This window comes from Perognathus longimembris, chromosome 22 (assembly GCF_023159225.1).
Source record: "Perognathus longimembris pacificus isolate PPM17 chromosome 22, ASM2315922v1, whole genome shotgun sequence".
Taxonomy (NCBI): Eukaryota; Metazoa; Chordata; class Mammalia; order Rodentia; family Heteromyidae; genus Perognathus; species Perognathus longimembris.
The window spans coordinates 6,642,888-6,663,100 of NC_063182.1; the positions used below are offsets into that span (position 1 = coordinate 6,642,888).

The window sequence follows — 20,213 nt, forward strand, 5'->3', positions numbered from 1 at the left end:
GACTGTTGTTTGAAACCGCTGTGTATCCGTTTAGGGTCCCGCTAGGAAGTGATCTGGGGCTCAGGACTGAGCAGTGAAACTCCAGAGCTACCTGGGGAGTCTAGCACTTGACCCACGGCACATAAGCGCGCTTCTGGGCACATGGCTTCCACGCCACAGTGCCTCTCATTTGTTTCACGTGCTCACTCCCACGGATAGGGCACACGTGAGAACGGCCTCATTCCCGGAAATCTTTCCGTCTCATGCCACGAATAATGGTCTCACGTATGCGAGTTTCTGTCTCCCCCCCCCCCCATCACATCCTGCCCTGGGTGGGTGGGTGGGGTGTGAGGGCTAAGCTTTCTCCAGCCACGTGGGCGCAGCCGGCGAGCAGAGCCTAGTGTGCTGCTCGGCTCCGACCGCCAGGGGGCGCGCCTGGCCCAGCGGCCGCGGAGAACGGCACCGCCCACTCTCTCCGCCGCCCCCCCCCCCCCCCCCCACGTGGGTGCGAATGGTTAGGCCCGCCGGGCAGGTAGCGCGCTTCCGCGGCTTCCCTCCACCCCTCTCCCTTCCCCCCCGTTGGTAGGGGCGGCGGGTCCGGGCGGAAGTGGGGCAGGCGGGCGGGAGCGAGGCGTCACCGTTGTATATTCATGAGGCGCGCGCAGCCCGGCATGCTAATGAGGCGGGGCGCGGCGGCGGCGGCGGCGGCGGCGGCGGCGGGCTGAGGGAGCTGCTGGGCGGCGGCGGCGGCGGTGGCGGCGCGGAGCAGCCGGGCGGGAGCGCAGCCTCGTCGGCTTCGGGTCGCCCGCCGGCCCCACCGAACCGAGACATGGAGCCGTCCGGCGGGGGTCTGGGGCCCGGCCGCGGCACCCGGGACAAGAAGAAGGGTCGGAGCCCGGAGGAGCCGCCCGCCACGGGCGGCGACGGCGGCAAATCCAAGAAATTTGTGAGTGTCCCTCCCTCCCACCCGTCCGCCTCCCACCCTCCCTCCCTCCCTCCCTCCCTCCCTCAGCCCGGCCGGGGCGGCCGCCCCCGGGGCGCCGGGGTGCGGTGTGTGGGGGGGGGACCCTCGCCGCCCGCGCCCGGGGGCCGTGGGAGCCGCCCCCGCGCCGCCCTCCTCGCCCGGCGGGCTTCTCGGCTCCGCAGCCCTCGGGGTCCCACCTAGCCCCCGACCCCCCACCCCGCCCCGCGGGCCCCCCCCCGTGGTGGCGGGGGGGGGAGGAGGGGGGCTCCCCGCGCTCCCCGCGGGCTCCCGGTCCGCCGCCCGCCGCTGCCCACACACGCCTCGCCCCGGGTCCCCGTGCTCCCCGGCCCAGGTTCTCAAGCCTGAACTCCCCCCTTTTCTTGGGGTGTGTGTCGGGGGCTGCGGGGGGGGGGGGTTCTCATTTCCTTGACTCGAAAGGTCACTTCCTCATGCCTGATCCGCTTCACCTGCTAACTTTCCTCCCGCCCCGTCCTCCCGCGGGCCCTCCCTCAGCCGGGGTGTCACCCGATAATCCTTCCCCTCAGGAATGTTACCTGGCCTGGGCCCTACCTGCCTTCCCCTCCTCCCCCCCTCCCCTCGGGCATTTGTCCTGGGGATCACCAGGTGGGGAGGGGGGGGTCCTGCCCAGCGCCGTAGCGCCGTCCCCACGACTTCCCACCATCCTCATCTCTCCCTCTGTCGGGAAACGCTGTGTCTTTGGCCCCCCCGCTGCTGATCACTTTTCAGGGGGTTAGAACTTAACTCCTGATCATGCCCTTCGTGACCCGGTGTGATAATAGGGCCACCCCCCACCCCACTCGTGGGGAGGAAGTTAGACGTCCAAGTCCAAGAAGTTTGTGAGTAATAGAGTTGCTTTTTTGTGTATTTCCTATGATAACCATCTCAACTCTTCTGCAACCTTCTGGGCCTGAAGCTACATGGCCTCCCTTTCCTACAAGTGTCTTTTTTTCTCTGGTGCCAAGTGACTTCCTATCCTGATTCAAGTGAATATTGGCATTCGTGTAACTTTATTATCTTTTATTACCTGTTGCCCATCCGGATCGTCTTTCTCCTCTCTCCGGGGAGCTGTGTGTTGGCTTCATACTATCAAAGCTCTGAAAGATATTGAGCACACAGTTCAAGGGAGAGAGGCTTGCTCTTCATCATTGCTAGTTAGTAACTTAGTTATTTACTTTGTCTACTCTTCCAAGTGCTTATACCCCAGTCCTACTATCTTATTGTACCCACCAGATAGCTTGTAACTCTTCCCTCTTTGACTTTTCTCAGCCTCCCCTCCCCAATATTGTGACCCAGCCCCACAAGTTTGGGAAGAAAACCGATAAGTGCTGGAAACAGTTCGAAACTGTTTTGTGATCTGGATAACTGGGATGTGGATCACTTTAAACAGAATTAAAATAGTGACTCATATCTTCCTACCTATTTTGAGCAAGACCAGGTGCTCTTGGACTGTCATTTCTGGTGACATACAGGCTGTCAGTAACTGATTTTTATCTAGGGAACACCTTTCTTTCTAGAAATACAGGGTTAATAATAGCTCGTCCCCTTTTGTGACATTTTCTTACATTGTTTGGGATAAGAACTCTTTAGTTAAAGAGAGCTTTCCTTCCAAAGCTTCAGTTCCTAGGGCCTATATGTTCTTTCTACTTCTGTATCTTTTTGTTTTGTTTCTATGGCTACTGTTTGACCTTTTTCAGGGAAACTCCTGCTGATTTGTAATGACCTGTGATTTGTTAATGTTTTTTCAAGTACTTAGTAGAATTTATATGTGCCTTTTATTTAATCCTAACACATGTGTCCTCACAAATTTGTGAAACCTACTGTTAGTGTACGGTGAGAAACCTGTGGAAACTCAGCATCTTTTCACCTGGTTTTTTGGCACATCCCGGGAGCCTTGTGTATGCTGAGTGAGGCTCACAGTTGTTGATGTTTGCTTTAGCACAGGTGGCAGGCTGAACCAAGTTCTCTTTTTCTGGGTTGTTGACCTTAACCCTTACTCTGCTGAATCTTAAAGACTAGCTGTTACTTTACAGGTAGTGAGGAGAATAGCCCTAACAGCCAGGGGATTGGGAAATAGCCAGGAAAGTGCTGCTTAACCTTCTAATTGCTAAGTATAATCTACCTCAAGGCATCAGAATATTCTTTTTATGAGAACTCTGAGGAAATGCAAGACTAGGAGCTCTTGGGAGCGCTGCTGTCTACTTCTCTTTGTATGTATATGTGGGTGGGTGGAGTGGGTGAGATCACTGGTGTGCTTTTGTTACCCTTGGCTTAGTTTTCTTGAACTTCAGGCTAAAACCAAACTCTAAGCTCCTTCGCCTACTCTACTTTTTCTAAAGAGTCTGCCCTCTGGAATTCCATTAAGAACATACTTTAAAACTGCACTGGCTTGTGCTTGAAGGTTGTTTGCATTGAAGGGTTGTAATCCTTTTGCTGGTGCTAACTTTTTGAGCAGGTTGTTTGCATTGGAGGGGTTTGTAGGCTCTTTCACTGTTGCTACATACCTTCCTGGGCTTATGAGGTTCTAAGTACAGTGCAGCTGATGAAAAAGCACAGTTCATTAATTGCCTGAGATCTGCTTTTACTCTCTGAGACAAGTGTGGAAAGGAGATGGAGTCCAAGTTTACAAGGCGGTTAGGAATCAGTGTGTGTGTGTGCATGCAGACACATATGTGCCTATGTGTCTGTACTGGGCCTTGAACTCAGGGTCTTGAACTCAGTGAGTTTTTTTTTTGCTCAAGACTGTCACTCAACCACTTTAGCCAAAGCTCCACTTCCGGCTCTTTATTGGTTAATTGGAAATAAGATTCTTACACTTTGCTGCCCAGGCCGGCTTTGAACATGATCCTCAGATCTCTGCCTAAGTAGCTGGGATTACAGGCCCGAGCTGCCTAACCTGGCTAGGAATCATCTTTTTAGAGATACCGACATGAATGGTGAAACCAGGTTGCCTGGTTTTCCCCCTTTGGTGTTGTGGTTGGTGTTTGGCCCCTACTGGGGGATTGCCCTCTACAACTTGAGACAAGTCCCAGTCCCACTCCCTTGGTTCTTTATGAGACTGTCTTCTTCTGGACCGGGGAGATTTCCTTTCCCTAGCATTCTTACAGTTCTTTTCAGAATTCCTTCAGATGGAGGAAAGTAAGCATTCCCACTGAACAGAATGTTTTTGACTTCAGCAGTGATGAATGTGGGTGTCAAATGGACTGATTTTTAAAATATGTATATATATATGGGGAGTAAGTATATTTCTGAATTATATATAAAGGGAGGATGTTGAGAGGCTCTGCAGAGTATTCTTGCATTTAATACGCTCCATGCCTTCTCATACAATTGTGAAATTAATACATTCTAAGAATATTGCTTCCTGATTCCGTTAGAAGCATGACTTTGAAAAACATGAATTTTTGTGTGGGAGTTAGGGAGAATAGATATTTTTAAAAAAAAAAATCTTGTTTAATTTGGATGCCTGCCTTGAATTATCATGTTGCAGTTTCACAGTCTTCTAAAGCAAAGTGATAGTGAGAGTACAAATGTTTCGTTGTGGGCCCCTGACCAGAATTAGAGCAGCAAAAGGTGAAGGTTGTTGGGCAGAATTTTAAGGAGACAATAGGAAATGCAGAGAATATGAAAGGAGTGGAGTTGTTCATGTGGATTTCTGCCCATCTTCTTAAAGGATTTGTTAGCTTAGTGGCAGAAAACAGAAATACACAGCAAGCTTTGTTTAAGTCATTTCTTTTTAAAGAAGATAAACAGGGATTATTTAGGTTAGAAAGGGAAACCTACAAGAATTTTATTAGGGTGTTTGAAATGACAAAATGATACCTTAGTGCACGTGGCTCATGCCTGTAATCCTAGCTACTTTGGAGGCTGAGATCTGAGGATCTCAGTTTGAAGCCAGCCCGGGCAGGAAAGTCTGTGAGACTCTTACCTCCAATTAACCACCAGAAAACCAGAAGTGGCACTGTGGCTCATGTGGTAGAGCACTAGCCTTGAGCTGAAGAGCTAAGGGAGCCCTGGCCCAGAGTTCAAGCCCCACGACCGACCAAATAAATAAAAATAAAAACAATGATACCTTAAAAAAATTCTGCCCTTCTTGCCTTGTCCTTAAAGATAGCCCCCAGATCCTCTTAGTTTTGTTACGTGGTTTGCCTCAGTTCTCTCTGAGATGAAGGAATGAAGGAATGTGTAAGAATAGGGAGAGTTGTTCAGTTTTAGGTCCTTTTGGGAGGGGTGGGGTGCTGGTCTTGGGGCCTGAACTCAGAAGCTGGGAACTGTCCCTAAGCATTTTCCCTCAAGGCTAGTAGCTCTTTACCACTTGAGCCACAGCTCCACTTCCAGCTTTTTTGCTGGTTAACTGAAAAGGAGTGTCTCACAGACTTTGCTGGCTCGCTTCAAACTGTGATCCTCAATCTCTGGTTCCTGAGTAGCTAGGGTTATAGGTGTGGGCCACCTGTACCCAGCTAGGGTACTTAAACAAACAAACAAAACACAAGCCTTTGACCAGTAGATTGTTTGCTGTAAAAGCTAAAAAAATGGTAATAAGTGAGGAAGCTTTAGCTTTTTGATGAGCACACAGGTTAGAATAGACTAATTTTGTATTCTATATGGTAGAGTAAACCTTTGTTATTCCTGAGGATCCTCAGGGTATTTTATAACTAGATTGCCAAGGTATTTCTTCCTTGGCTCTTTTTTTTTTTGGCCAGTCCAGGTTCTTGAACTCAGGGCCTTAGCACTGCCCCGGCTTCGTCTTGCTCAAGACACTCTGCCAACTTGAGCCACAGCGCCACTTCTGGCCTTTTCTATATATGTGGTGCTGAGGAATCAAACCCAGGGCTTCATGTGTACGAGGCAAGCACTCTTGCCACTAGCCATATTCCCAGCCCATTGCCAAGGTATTTCTTATAAAGCATTTTAAACTCAGTGGAATGTAATGGAGGTATATGCCACACATGATTTAGAAGTACAGGTTAAAATAACATTTATTAACAAAAATGAATGCATTATAGAGAGTTTTTGTATACAATTAGTGCTTTCTCCCATTTTATATGTTAGCTACATCATTCACCCTTCACATTTGAAACTATGTATTACCTAAGTATTTTTCTTTTTTTTTTTTTTTTGGTGGATTTTGGGGCTTAAACTCTGGGCTTTGATGCTGTCCCTGAGCCCTTCAGCTCAAGACTAGGGCTCTACCACTTGAGCCACAATGCCATTTCTGGTTTTCTAGTGGTTAATTGGAGATAAATGTCTCACAGACTTTCCAGCCCAGGCTGGCTTTGAACTGAGATCCTCAGATCTCAGCCTCCTAGGTAACTAGGATTACAGGCATGAGCCACCAGCGCCTGGTAAGAGCATTGTATTTTTAATCATTTTGTTTGAAAGCAGTAGGAAACACTAAGCCTTTTGTTACCATCAAAGCAGCATTGCTGCTAGTTAGGGTTAGATGAAACTGCTTGTTATTCCTCTTCCTTATCCCTTCTGTAAGGAGTGGTTGAGGAACAGCCAGGATTTGTGTATATTGGGCAGTCAGAAGCCGTTAACACTAAAGTTTCTTAAAAACTGGAAGTTAAAATTGAAAAAATAGGGGCTGGGAATATGGCCTAGTGGCAAGAGTGCCTGCCTCGTATACATGAGGCCCTGGGTTCGATTCCCCAGCACCGCGTATACAGAAAATGGCCAGAAGTGGCGCTGCGGCTCAAGTGGCAGAGTGCTAGCCTTGAGCAAAAAGAAGCCAGGGACAGTATTCAGGCCCTGAGTCCAAGCCCCAGGACTGGCCAAAAAAAAAAAAAAAAAAATTGAAAAAATAATAAACACATAAATTACTATACATAACACTTGCATTCCCCCCACCCCTCAGCCCTCAGCTTTTTGGAGACAGGGGTCTCAAAACCTAGTTTGGCCTCTATCTCCTCTTGTCTCAACTTCCTAAGTGCTGATATTACAGGTGTGTGCTAGCATGCGCAGCTTTTATTATTATCATGACTTTTATTTCATTTATTTTTTTATAAACAGGTTTTAGAATTGAGGAACCCTTTATAAGGAAGTGAAAAAAATTTTGAAGGAAAAAACAAACTTCGAGGTCCATATTTTAATGAGTTTTACCACTAGTTATAGAGTAGTTGGGTGAATCCTTATTATTTGAACTGTGAGATTTTTCTTCCATTCATTATTCAAGCTGGCTGTAGCCTTAAAACTTTAGAGCTGGAGGGAACTATAAGTGTTATTAAGGTCAAACACCCACTCAGTGTAGCAGGCAGGCACTTCTTGGAGTTGGGAGTGTCCAGTGGCTAAGAAGAGGAAATTGGAGAACTTAATGGGGGAGAAAACCAAGAATTTTAGATTCTACATTTCTTTTAACAAAGTTTAGGTCTGTCCTTCTTTCTTTTTTTTTTTTTTTCATGCTCTTCCTGGGGCTTGAACTCAGGGCCTGGATGCTGTTCCTGAGCAATTTTTTTTTTTTTTTTGCTGAAGGCTGGCACTCTACCACTTGAGCCACAGCACCACTTCTGGCTTTTTTGGTGGTTAATTGGAGAGAAGAGTCTCATGAACTTTCCTGCCTAGGCTGACTTTGAACCGCGATCCTCAGATTTTAGCCTCCTGAGTAGCTAGGATTACAGGCATGAGCCACTGACAAATTTTAGGATCTTGTAATAGCTAGAATAGTAGTAGAAAAGAATTTTACAAGAAGGAATAGGTATGAGACTAAGAGAGAAAAGACTAAAGAAACTGGTTCTCTATTGCTTGGCTCTGTGACAATTAGGGAGTGTCAGTTTGCCCTTAAAGTATTGTTTGTTTCTTGCCTTCAGGAATGGGAACAAAATAGAGGACACAAAGGAGTATAAGTGTCGGACTGGGGATATGGCCTACTGGCAAGAGTGCTTGCCTCATATACATGAGTCCCTGGGTTCAATTCCCCAGCATCACATATACAGAAAATGGCCAGAAGTGGCGCTGTGGCTCAGGTGGCAGAGTGCTAGCCTCGAGCAAAAAGAAGCCAGGGACAGTGCTCAGGCCCTGAGTCCAAGGCCCAGGACTGGCCAAAAAAAAAAAGAGTATAAGTGTAGTGGGATTGAACTACAAGAAGCACCTGGGGGGCAGGGTAAGGTGTAGTTCGAAAATAGAGTTCTTGCTTAGCGTATGGAAGCCCTAGATTTAATCTCAGCACCACAAACAAAACTAAAACAAAAACCCATCTTATGTAGGAGCATTTTTAGATGGAAAACTAGAAAATTCAATCCTTAGTGGTGGTTATAATTGGCTTTGTGGGTATTTCTGAGAGCAGCAAATATAGGTAGAATTCATGATATTACATACTCTTTTTGAATATCTAACCTATTACCTTGGATGGTGTATATTAAGGTATAAATATGTGAGTGGATATGCATGGGTATATTGTTTAATAGAGGGGCTTCACAATGCATCCGAGACACTGAGAGCTTACAAGAAAACAAGGAGTGTGACTTAGTAGTTGGCTTTATGTCAGAGCTTATACTTACAAAACCATTTGGTGTAAACAACTGTACAACTCTTGGCGGGGAGAGGGAAAGGGGGAGGGGGTGGGGGAGGGGGGAGGTGAGGGAGTGAAGAATGAGGGAGGAGGTAACCAGTTGAACAAGAAATGTACTCACTGCCTTACATATGAAACTGTAACCCCTCTGTTCATCACTTTGACAATAAAGGAAAAAAATGACAGAGCTTTAGGATCAAGTAATAAAGGTACCCTGTACCTCCCCATTTTTACAGCTCACTGATGTGTAATTAGCATTCAGCAAACTGCATATATTTTAAGTGCACAATTTGGGAAATTTACCACCACACTCAAGATAGTATGTCCATCACTCAAAAGTTTCCTCCTGGTTTGTGTAATCCCCCATTCATCCTTACCGGTTCCCAGCTAACCCCATTCCCACATAAACAATGAAACACTGTGCTGTCTTTATAGAAATTAGTTTGTGGTTTTTTTGAATCTTAGGCAGTATCAACCTTCTCAGGGAGATTTTTTTCACAATAAGTTATTAATGTTATTTCTTTTTGTTGCTGAATTTTATTTATTATATCTTTATTACAGTTTGTTTATTCATTTACATATTGATTTGAGTTACTTCCAGGTTGGTTTTTTTTTTTTTTTTTTTTTTTTTGGTAAGTCCTGGGGCTTGCTTGACCTCTGGGCCTGGGTGCTGTCCCTGAGCTCCTTTCGCTCGAGGCTTACACTCTACCACTTGAGCCACAGTGCCACTTTTTCTGTGATAAATTGGAGATAAAGAGTCTCATAGACTTTTCCTGCCTGGGCTGGCTTCGGACCACAATCCTCAGATCTCAGCCTCCTGAGTAGCTAGGATTACAAGTGTGAGCCACCAGTGCCCCTCAGGCTTTATTTATTTGTTTATTTTGTGCCTGGCCTAGGGCTTCAACTCAGCCTGTCCTTGAATTTTTGTCATCAAAGCTAGTGCTCTAACACTTGAGTCACAGCTCCATTTCCAGTTTTTTGCTGGTTAATTGGAGATAGAATCTCAAAGACTTTCCTGTCAGGGCTGGTTTTGACTTTGATCTTCAGATCTCAGTCTCCCCAGTAGTTATAATTATAGGTATAAGCCACTGGTGCCTGGCTTCCAGGATTTTGTTTCTTAAAAAACAATTTCATAGCAAACAGATGTAGGGTTTTTTTTTTTTTTTGGCCAGTCCTGGGCCTTGGACTCAGGGCCTGAGCACTGTCCCTGGCTTCTTCCCGCTCAAGGCTAGCAGCACTCTGCCACTTGAGCCACAGCGCCGCTTCTGGCCGTTTTCTGTATATGTGGTGCTGGGGAATCGAACCTAGGGCCTCGTGTATCCGAGGCAGGCACTCTTGCCACTAGGCTATATCCCCAGCCCCCAGGGTTTGTTTTTTTTTTTTTTTGACTGTACATGTACATATCTTTACTTCTTTTGGATAAATACTGAGTGTTAGCATTTCCCCCACCTCAGGGCCTCAGCTCCTCCCATTAGCCCTCAGCTCCACCCATACCTAAACTCCCTGACTTAGAGCTATAATGGGCCACTCCCACTCACCATTCAGACCTACCTACTTGCCCTTTAGCCCCAGAGCTCTGTAAGCGACCACCTGGATAAGGTGCAGACACCAGTTGCCAGGTTCTCTCATGGTAGATTTGGCCCCACTGATAAACCTTCTCCCATGGGTGACTATCTCCTCATGGTGCCCTGGGCTGGCTGGGACATATTCTTTCACTGAGGAGTGGCATGAATAGGTCATAAAGTTAGAGCTAGGTTTAATTTTTAAAGAAATTACCATTGTCATAGTGTATTATTTTCATTCTCACTAACAATGTTTAAGAGTTCTAGTTTCTTGCTTAAACTTTAGCCATTCTAGTGAGTATGTGCTAATAATAGCTTGGAGTGGCTTTAACTTGCAGGTCCCAATAATGTTGAGCTTTTCTTCATACTATTGTTCTTTGTAGGTATTTGCTGAATCTTGTCCACTAAATTTTTGCTTTATAGCCTAGATACAAGTCTTTTGAAGATCTATGTTTTTTCAACTATTTTTCTCATCCTGTGGCTTACTATTTCATTTTTTAACAGTATACTTTTTTTTTAAAAACCTCTAATTTTTAATTTTGATGAAGCCTAGTCCATTTCATGTTTTCTTTCTGTGACATTTTAAAATCTGGTAAAATCAGTCATTAAGATTCTGATGACACTTAATACTTATTTTCTCCTAGGTGTTTTTATGGATTTAGTTTTAGAATTTGCCCATTTCCTACATATTGCACATGTTCATTTGAAATGTAACTTTTCACTATAGACAAGACAACATTTCTGAAACTTTTAGAATCAGGACTTTAAAGATTCTTTTTACTCTCTTAGTATTAACAAACTTGTTTTCTTGTACTCAGTGTACTTCAGGTTGTATAATGTCAGTCTTCCTATCTATAAATGTTTATGAATAGTCAGCGTCTTTATACATGAGGACGATTAATTCATGCCAGACTGACTGGAAGGATCAAGAGTAGTAACAATTAACAGTAATAATAACAGTTGTTTTGGCATGCTTACCCTATCCCTAGCAATGTGCTGAAGAGCTTTAGATTTAGTATCTCATTAGACTCTCCATTGGCCTTATAAAATTAGGTACTAATATTCCCATATTATAGATGATTAGATTAGAACTCACTAAGATCAAGCAACTGCTTGAGGACATAGAACTAGTAAGTGGCAGAGCTGGTATTCAAATATTGGTCTACGTCTAACTGGTTAAAAAAACCCTCATTACTTGCCAGTTGTCAGTGGCTCAAGCCATAATCCTAGCTACTCTGGTGGCTGAGATCTGATCATTGAAGTTTGAAGCACAAATCTGAGAGACTAATCTCCAGTTAACCAGCAAAAAGTGGGACTGAGCGGAGAGCTGATGGTTCATACCTATAATCCTGGCTACTCAGAAAACTTGAGATCTGAGGATCACTGCGAGAAGCCAGCCCCAACAGACAAATTCCAGAGACTTTTTAGCTTTAACTAGCAAAAAGCCAGAAGTGGAGGTATTGCTTAAGTGGTATAGTGCCAGCCTTGAGTAGGAAAAAGCTACGCGAGAGTGTGAGATCATGAGTTCAAGCCCTAGTACATGTGTGTACACACACACAGGTGAGAGTGGTAGTTCAGGCTTCAGTACTGGCACACATATAAACAAAACCCCAAATACTTACTCATATTGTAATGTCAGTTTTCTGTGTGTAACATAAGAAAATTCACTGTCAGGAATTTTTTAAACAGAGCCTTATTAGTTAAGGCTGGCCTTAAGCTCAGCATATATTCCAAGCTTGCCTCAAACTCAAGATTCTCCTTCCTTTGCTTCCCAAGTACTAAAGTTTGAACAGTTTGAACAGGCGGCATGTCTGTCTGCTAGAATTTCTTTTTTTTTTTCTTTTTTTTTTTTTGGCCAGTCCTGGGGCTTGGACTCAGGGCCTGAGCACTGTCCCTGGCTTCTTTTTGCTCAAGGCTAGCACTTTGCCACTTGAGCCACAGCGCCACTTCTGGCCTTTTTCTGTATATGTGGTGCTGGGGAATCGAACCCAGGGCCTCATGTATATGAGGCAGGCACTCTTGCCACTAGGCCATATCCCCAGCCCCTAGAATTTCTTAAGGTGTGTGTGTGCTTGTGTGTGTCTGTGTTACCTTTAGAGTCTTTGGTATTTATAGTTGATTAAAACTGGATTCTCTTAGAGTTCAATTAGTGGAAAAGTAATATTGTTTTTAGATATACGAAGTGCATTGGCCAAATGCCTAAATGCTTTTTGCATTTAGTAATTTAGACTTTGAAACCATTGACAGAATCTTAATTAAACTTATCTTAGTCATGAAAAAGTAGCTGTTAGGGTGCATGCAAAACCTATCTTTCTTGTGCTCATGAGTTATTCAGCAGTTGTGTAAAGTATTTTTTTAATAAACCATATTCATTTGTAAGTAGAACACCTTTAACATAATCACCTGTCAGAAGTTTTAGTTGAGTTGCTGAGAGCAGCAGGTAATCATGAGAAACAGAGAGAAAGAAGCTGTTGCTAAGATCATCTGCATAGTTAGCCGTTTTATGTTTTACACTTGGCATGTGGTGGCATTAAAAACTTCTCTTTGTTACTCTGGAACTGGACTGTAAGTATTGCGCCTGGCTAGTAAGCTTCACGGTCTCTTTTGAGTCTGGGACTTCTGAAGTTTGTTCTTTAAACCTAGCAGTTACTTGCCTGTGGTTAATAATTAAGACATTGCCACAGAGATCCAAGTACTTGGAACTAAGAATTTTTTTTTTTTAAATGACTAGTGGATCTCCATGGATCTACTGTGGTTATTGTATCAGGTTCAGGCCTTGCTTTTCAAGAGATTGTAATCTCAGTTATATCGATACCAAAGAATAAAGTTCTCTGTAAGAGGTTTTCTTTCTTTCTTTCCCAGGGCTTTGTGCATGCTAGGCAAGTGCTCTATGCTTGAGCTACCCCTAACTAAGGTTTAAATAAATACTGGCAAAATCAGAGAATTGAGAGAATTAAATGGAAAGATTATTGGATTGAATTAACTCAGAAGACCTAGGTTTTAGAATGTTAGAATGTTGAAGATGAATTTTAAATTTTCTCACTTAACCTATTTGTTTTAAAGATTAAGAGATATTAGTCTGGACCAGCTTACAAATCTTAGTTCTCTAGAACCTTTGTTTTAACTCCTTCTGTAGTATTCTTTCCATATATTGCTGCCTAGTTATGACTTTACTATTAATAAACCATGGGAACTCTGGGCATGCCACTTCACTTTTCCTGGATTTCTTTCTAAGATTTGTTGCCAGTGTCCCAAATTCTGTAAATGATCCAAATGAAATACTGGGCAGTATGAGCTAGCTTCATAGATGATGGGCAATATGACTTGCACTGAAAGGAAATTACAGATTGGCAGCATAGAGAGATAGAGGCTTTTGTGAAGCGGGGAGGAGTGTGAGCCTCTGCTCAGGCATAAATATGTAGGGTAATGAAGGAAAGTGGTCTGGTTTAGAGCAGTTGCAAGTATTGGTGGAATAAAAGGAATTTAAGAAAGACAAAGCCACTTCAAGTCTAATTTTAGCTGGGCACAGTGGGTCATACCTGTCATTCCAACTACTTGGGAAGGGAAGATCTGGGCAAAAAATTACCAAGACTTCAATATCAACCAACAGCTTGGGCATGGTGGTTCACATCTGTAGAATCGCAGATATGGGGAGCCATAGGTAGGATGATGACCAGTGCAGGCTGGCCTATCTGAGAAAGAAAGCAAAAAGGACTAGAACCTGGGGCTCAAGTGGTAGAGTAGTTCTGAGTTCAAACCCACCCTCCACCCTACCTCCTTTGTTTTCCTGGATAGGGCTTTTAGGTCCATTTCTGTATTTAACATGAACACTTAATAACGTGATGCTTATTGTCAGTTTTGGGGCACGTGATGTGTGTAATGGTATTAGGTAAATCAAGGTACCTAAGGATGCAAACAGATTTGTTAAGGTCAGTGTTCCAGCATATCATTTCATCTATCTTAGATGGTATATAGATAGGTAAATTTGATTTCCAATCTTTACCACTGTTAATATATCCATCATTTCAGTCTTTAAAAGATTATTTAGATTTTAAAAAACTCAACTCTGGGGCCGGGAATATGGCCCAGTGGCAAGAGTGCTTGCTTCGTATACATGAACCCCTGGGTTCAATTCTCCAGCACCACATATATAGAAAAGGACAGAAGTGGTGCTGTGGCTCAAGTTGGCAGAGTGCTAGCCTTGAGCAAAAAGAAGCTAGGGACAGTGCCGAGGCCCTGAGTTCAAGCCCCCCCCCCCCCAGGACTGGCAAAATAAATAAATAAATAAATTAACTTCTGTTGATACATACCCAAATTGTGAGCATAGGTGGGTGTTGGCATTCATTGTCTTTGGGCCCAGTTGTTTCTTCTAAATGTTCTCTGTTACAGTGCAGTAAAGCTTTTGATTTCATGCTTATTTCAAATGCTATTTAGGCTTTCTTGAATACAAAGATATTTGTTCAAGATTTTTTGGGGACTTTATCTGCCCCTAGCTTATAAGGTTCCTGAGAGCAGTAGTAATGTTTAGCTCATGTTAGCCATATTCTTTTATGTACAATAGTTTCAGTGTTAGCCTTTGGAGTTTAGTAGTCTGATGTAAGAGATGGACAGTTTTGAAAGTAATCTTTTCTCACTAAGGTAGTTGTGAGGCAGAGAATCACCATTGTATCTACCCTGATTCTTTGTTGAGAAAAGATTACTTATATATGAAGATAGTGTCTTACAGTTTTGACTTGTATTTATTAAAGAGATGTGTCTGTAGGAAGAAAACAATCTCAGCATTATTTTATATACTACAAAGCTGCCAACTATTACTATAAGTACATTAGAGCTGTATTTGACCCATTGCTCTAAAGAGTATTAACGTACATCTGGAGTTAATAAATGCTAAGTTATTTGAATCAGTATAGTCTTTTATTGCTACAAATGGGTTTATGTTGAAGAGTAAAGAAAGAGGTCAAGGATGAGTCTTTTTAAGGGTATGACTAGGTCTTTACAAAAAATGGTAGTGATAGTAGAAGTGTTCCTGTACTATCCTTAAACATACGTTATCCCATCCTTCTCTATGGAGTTCCTTCAGTTCCTTCATTTGGCCACTGAAACAAATAGCTTTGGACTATTCTGACCTTACTTCATCTTGCTTGAGCCCTGCAGAGATATTTTTAGTTTTGTTTGGGTGGGAGATGTGCATCGAGGCTCCCAGGAATGAAGGTCTCTAGTGATTTCTTGATTCTTGTATTTTGAAAGATGGGAGTTGGTCTTGGTTGGCAGCTCTATGTATCCGCCAGGCTTGTTCGTTACTTGCTGCTAGGCCCATGGGTGACGTTTGTTTCCTGTGATTGAAACCACAAGAAGTGGTAAGAAGCCACTGGAGGAGGATATGTATTATCATACAAGCAGCAGGCATTGGGCTGCCTTCAAAAAGAGGAGTAGTAACCAAGCAGTCTTTAAGGAGCCTAAAGAGACTATAAGAAACGATCTGACCCAGCTTCCTCCTAAAGTGAGGAGACAAAGAGGCCTAGTGGTATTATGTTGTTCTAAGTCCTATTAATTAGGTGAGGTAGGTTTTAATTTTTTTATTTTATTTATTTGTTGCCAGTAGTGGGCTTGAACTCAGGGCCTTATGTTCTTGCTTGGCTTTTTTTTTTTTTTTTTTTTTTTTTTTTTTGCTGGTCCTGGGGCTTGAGCTCAGGGCCTGGGCACTGTCCCCGAGCCTCTTTGTGTTCAAGGCTAGTTAGTGCTCTACCACTTGAGCCACAGCACTACTTCTGGCATTTTCTGAGTAGCTTATTGGAGTTTCCCATCTTATGGACTTTCTTGCCTGGGCTCCCTGTGGAATGAGATCCTCAGATATCTGCCACCCGAGTAGCTAGGACAGGCATGAGCCACCAGCTTGCAGTCTGCTTGGCTTTTTTTGCTTGAGGTTAATGAGCCAGTTCTATGCCCAGCCTTTGCTGGTTAATTGTGGAGATAGAGTCTCACAGACTTTTCTGCCCAGGCTGGCTTTTAACTGTGGTCCTCAGATCTCAGCCTCCTGAGTAGATAGGATTACGAACCTACCTATGTGCTAAATTTTAGACTTCATTAACTTGACTGTTCTTTCTCACATAATTGTTCCTTGCCAGAGTGTTACCTTAAATATTGGTGGGCATTTTGAATATGTGAATTGGATGATAATGTTTTGCTTTAAATGCTGTGCTAGTGATCTTTGAGTTTCTGTTTTTGAGAAGACATATACATCTTCAGAATAACACCCAAGAACCCAAAGTTTCCACTTTGCATTTCCCCCTAGTATTGGATATCTTAATCATTATCTCTTTTTTTGAAATGTATTTATTGCTTGACTTTTTTTTGAAATGGTAACCCCTCTTTTTTTTTTTTTTGCTAGTCCTGGGCCTTGAACTCAGGGCCTGAGCACTGTCCCTGGCTTCCTTTTGCTCAAGGCTAATACTCTGCCACTTGAGCCACAGTGCCAACCTCTGGCCATTTTCTATATATGTGGTGTTGAGGAATCGAACCTAGAGCTTCATGTATATGAGTCAAGCACTCTTGCCACTAGGCAATATTCCCAGCCCCTTAATCATTATCTTTTTGGTTTTTTTTTGGTTTTTTGGCCAGTCCTGGGCCTTGGACTCAGGGCCTGAGCACTGTCCCTGGCTTCTTTTTGCTCAAGGCTAGCACTCTGCCACTTGAGCCACAGCGCCACTTCTGGCCATTTTCTGTATATGTGGTGCTGGGGAATCGAACCCAGGGCCTCATGTATATGAGGCAGGCACTTTTGCCACTAGGCCATATCCCCAGCCCCCTTAATCATTATCTTGATGCGCTAAATTTTCTTACATTGTTGCAAATATGGTTGTACATTTTTGCATTTATTTACTTTTAAGTAGTATCATAAATGTCTTCAAGCCCTCTTATTTTTGAAAATTACTATTTTAACTTGAAATGGATATGTATTTTTACTATAAAAATGATATGGGGGGGGGCTGGGGATATGGCCTAGTGGCAAGAGAGCTTGCCTCGTATACATGAGGCCCTGGGTTTGATTCCCCAGCACCACATATACAGAAAACGGCCAGAAGTGGTGCTGTGGCTCAAGTGGCAGAGAGCTAGCCTTGAGCAAAAAGGAAGCCAGGGACAGTGCTCAGGCCCTGAGTTCAAAGCCCAGGACTGGCCAAAAAAAAAAAAAAATGATATGTGGGGCTGTGAATGTGGCTTAGTGGTAGAGTGCTTGCCTGACATGCACAAGGCCCTGGGTTCAATTTCTCAGCACCACATAAACAGAAAAGGCTGGGAGTGGTGCTGTGGCTTAAGAGATATGCCTTGAGCAAAAAAAAAAAGCCAGGGACAGTGCTCAGGCCCTGAGTCCAAGCCCCAGGACTGGCAAAAAAAAAAAAAAAAAAAAGTGATGTATATCTTTCTAAGAAAATGTAGATGTGTATAAAAATAGATTGAAGCATTTCCTTATCTTATTTTTTCGAAATGGAAGTTTAAACAGTTTAAACCAAAGAGAAAAATACTGATCTATGGAAGTGTTTGGAGCCTAAGTACTTTGGCATGAAATTCTATATAGGTTTGTGCTAGTTTGTATGACTACTAGAAGTATGAGGACTGTATTTGTTACTCTTCTTCCTATCATTTCTGGTGAGGAGGAATAAAGAGATTTCATTTAATCACCTTAAGAGAAAATAGCATTTTTGGGGGTGTGGGAGCAACATCTCACTATGCAGCTGAGATTCAAAATATAGTACTCAAGAATGTAGTTCAGGCTGGCCTTGAACTCATGATCCTTCTTTCTCAGCTTCCCAGGTGTGGGGATTACAGGTGGGTAATGCCATGCCTAGCTCTCAAAATAAAATATTCTGGATTTGAGCAAGACCAGAAAATATTTTCTGTTGGCTAATAAGATGAAGTCTTGCTTTTTGAATAACAATATAATTTTTGGATTAAATTGTTACAGGAGACTGATTGTTTCTAGGTATTTAAGAATGATGTAAGGATAGAAAGAAGGTATAACCACTATTTAGAAATGAAAACAGCTTGAAAATGGATTTTTAAACAAGGTGTCCTCACAATGTGTGCTTGTGTGTAGAAGTGATAGCAATTGAAGAAACTTCCTGTCTGCTAGGTCTTGGGTGTGTCACACACTTGCGCACCCTTGAGGAAGAGATGTCTTACACTCACATCATAACATGGGAGGAGAAGAGAGTTGCTAGGGTGATTGGGAAACAGCATTCCTGAGTCACTGACTGTTTCTAAATGAATGGTCAACACCCCTTTTTTAAAGAAGCAATGACAATTGCTCGAAACTCAGAAAGCCTAGTAAGAGAGTGAGGAAGAGCCAGTATTGGTATTTACCTTGGAATTATATGTTGGAACTTTGGAGAATTAAGTTAACCTTATTTTCTATATATGTGTTCAAAAGTCTTGTTGGAACCTTAAGATGTTTGACAGGAAATTTATTTCCTATTCTCTTGTCAAATGACAGAATATGTGTACAGGCTCTCACGTCCTTCCTGACTGAAAGAAGATGGGCTTATCTGCCTGGTACTTGATAGGAAACTAGGATTTTCAAACTCTGCCTGTTGGCAGCTGTTTTCCCAGCCTATGAGTGCTCACCGTGCCAGGGGCTGGTGCTGTAGACTTGTAGGGGGAATGCATTGTGGCCAGCATGGTTTCCATCTGTTCTGTGCTGGAATAGTGAAACTGGAGTGGCCTTTCCTTCCTCCTCCTAGGCTATCAATTGTCTGGGATGCAGGTTAGGCAGTCCCAGGGCTTTAAGATGAGCTGAGCTATAGGCAAAAATGCTTTCTCTGTTTCCTCAGATACTCAACTTCTTAGACAATTAGAAGAGTAAAATATTTTAGACTTGTTAGAGAATCAATTCCTCATGCTGATATTTTCTCCCTTTAAATGCAGCTTGGAAATGAGATTTATTGGGACGCAGACTCACAGAAAGAAATTAAGTTTGTTGCTTTGAATTTATAAGTAAATTATTTCACATTTGTAAGTAATACATTGATATAGCAAATGGACTGCAGTTACCTTATGTTCTTCATGTGGCATTTGACTTGTGATTTACATGGGCTATTACAATACTAGAATCTTTCTGTGCCCCCTGGATGGAATCGGGAAAAAGATGCCAATTCTGGAAAGCCAGGGTAGATTGAGAGAAAGAGAAATGGAAGATCTTAGACTGTGCTCTGCTCTGCTCCCTTATTGAGGTATAATTGACAAAAATTATACATATTTATGGCATACATATGAAGTCTTGACGTATCTATAATGAAACTGAGGAGTTTTCCTCTCCAGTGCTGAGCTTACCTATGGGTCCGTGTGGAACCAAATGAATTGTCTTCCCTATGCCTTTCACACTTTTTTTTTTTTTTTTGGCCAGTCCTGGGCCTTGGACTCAGGGCCTGAGCACTGTGTCCCTGGCTTCTTCCCGCTCAAGGCTAGCACTCTGCCACTTGAGCCACAGTGCCGCTTCTGGCCGTTTTCTGTATATGTGGTGCTGGGGAATCGAACCTAGGGCCTCGTGTATCCGAGGCAGGCACTCTTGCCACTAGGCTATATTCCCAGCCCCCTTTCACACTTTTCACTCAGTCATCATGGAGAGCATGCGTCTGTCATCCCTATTTCTGAGGACCGCTAGGTATCTTTAGCCCTTTCCCTTTTATGTACATTTAAGTAGTTCTTGGTTTGGTTTTTAGTTATTCTCTCTCCTAGGCTGGCCTCTAACTTGCAGTCGTCTGGCTTCAGTCTCCTTAGTGCTGGAATTACAGGAAGGCATATGCCACCATTTAGTTGTTGTAGCTTTATAGTCCATATTTTCTTTTCTTTTCTTTTTTTTTTTTTTTTTTTTGGCCAGTCCTGGGGCTTGGACTCAGGGCCTGAGCACTGTCCCTGGCTTCTTCCCGCTCAAGGCTAGCACTCTGCCACTTGAGCCACAGCGCCGCTTCTGGCCGTTTTCTGTATATGTGGTGCTGGGGAATCGAACCTAGGGCCTCGTGTATCCGAGGCAGGCACTCTTGCCACTAGGCTATATCCCCAGCCCCTATAGTCCATATTTTCTAAGTCATTTAATGCCTCTGTTTTAGGCTTCCTTTCCTCTGAGATGCTGCTGCTGCTCCTCCTCCCCCTCTTCCTCTTCTTCCTCCCCCCCCCTTCCTTTTCTTTCTCT

General features: G+C 43.6%; 1 protein-coding gene and 1 long non-coding RNA gene across 3 annotated transcripts in view; both read left to right on the forward strand.

Annotated features, from left to right (window-relative positions):
• The first annotated feature begins 718 nt into the window (after positions 1-718).
• Positions 719-20,213, forward strand: part of Diaph1 (diaphanous related formin 1) — a 96,097-nt gene continuing 76,602 nt past the window's right edge. Inside the window, exon 1 of one of the 2 annotated variants that reach the window (XM_048331015.1) lies at positions 719-925. In XM_048331015.1, coding sequence (XP_048186972.1) covers positions 809-925 — 117 coding nt within the window. In that variant the 5' untranslated portion in view covers positions 719-808. The remainder of the gene's footprint in view (positions 926-20,213) is intronic. The other variant, XM_048331014.1, reaches the window with a different exon arrangement.
• Positions 1,687-18,257, forward strand: LOC125339793. The gene is made up of 3 exons (XR_007208620.1): positions 1,687-2,298; positions 6,697-6,701; positions 18,247-18,257. It is a non-coding gene; the product is annotated as an uncharacterized LOC125339793 (long non-coding RNA).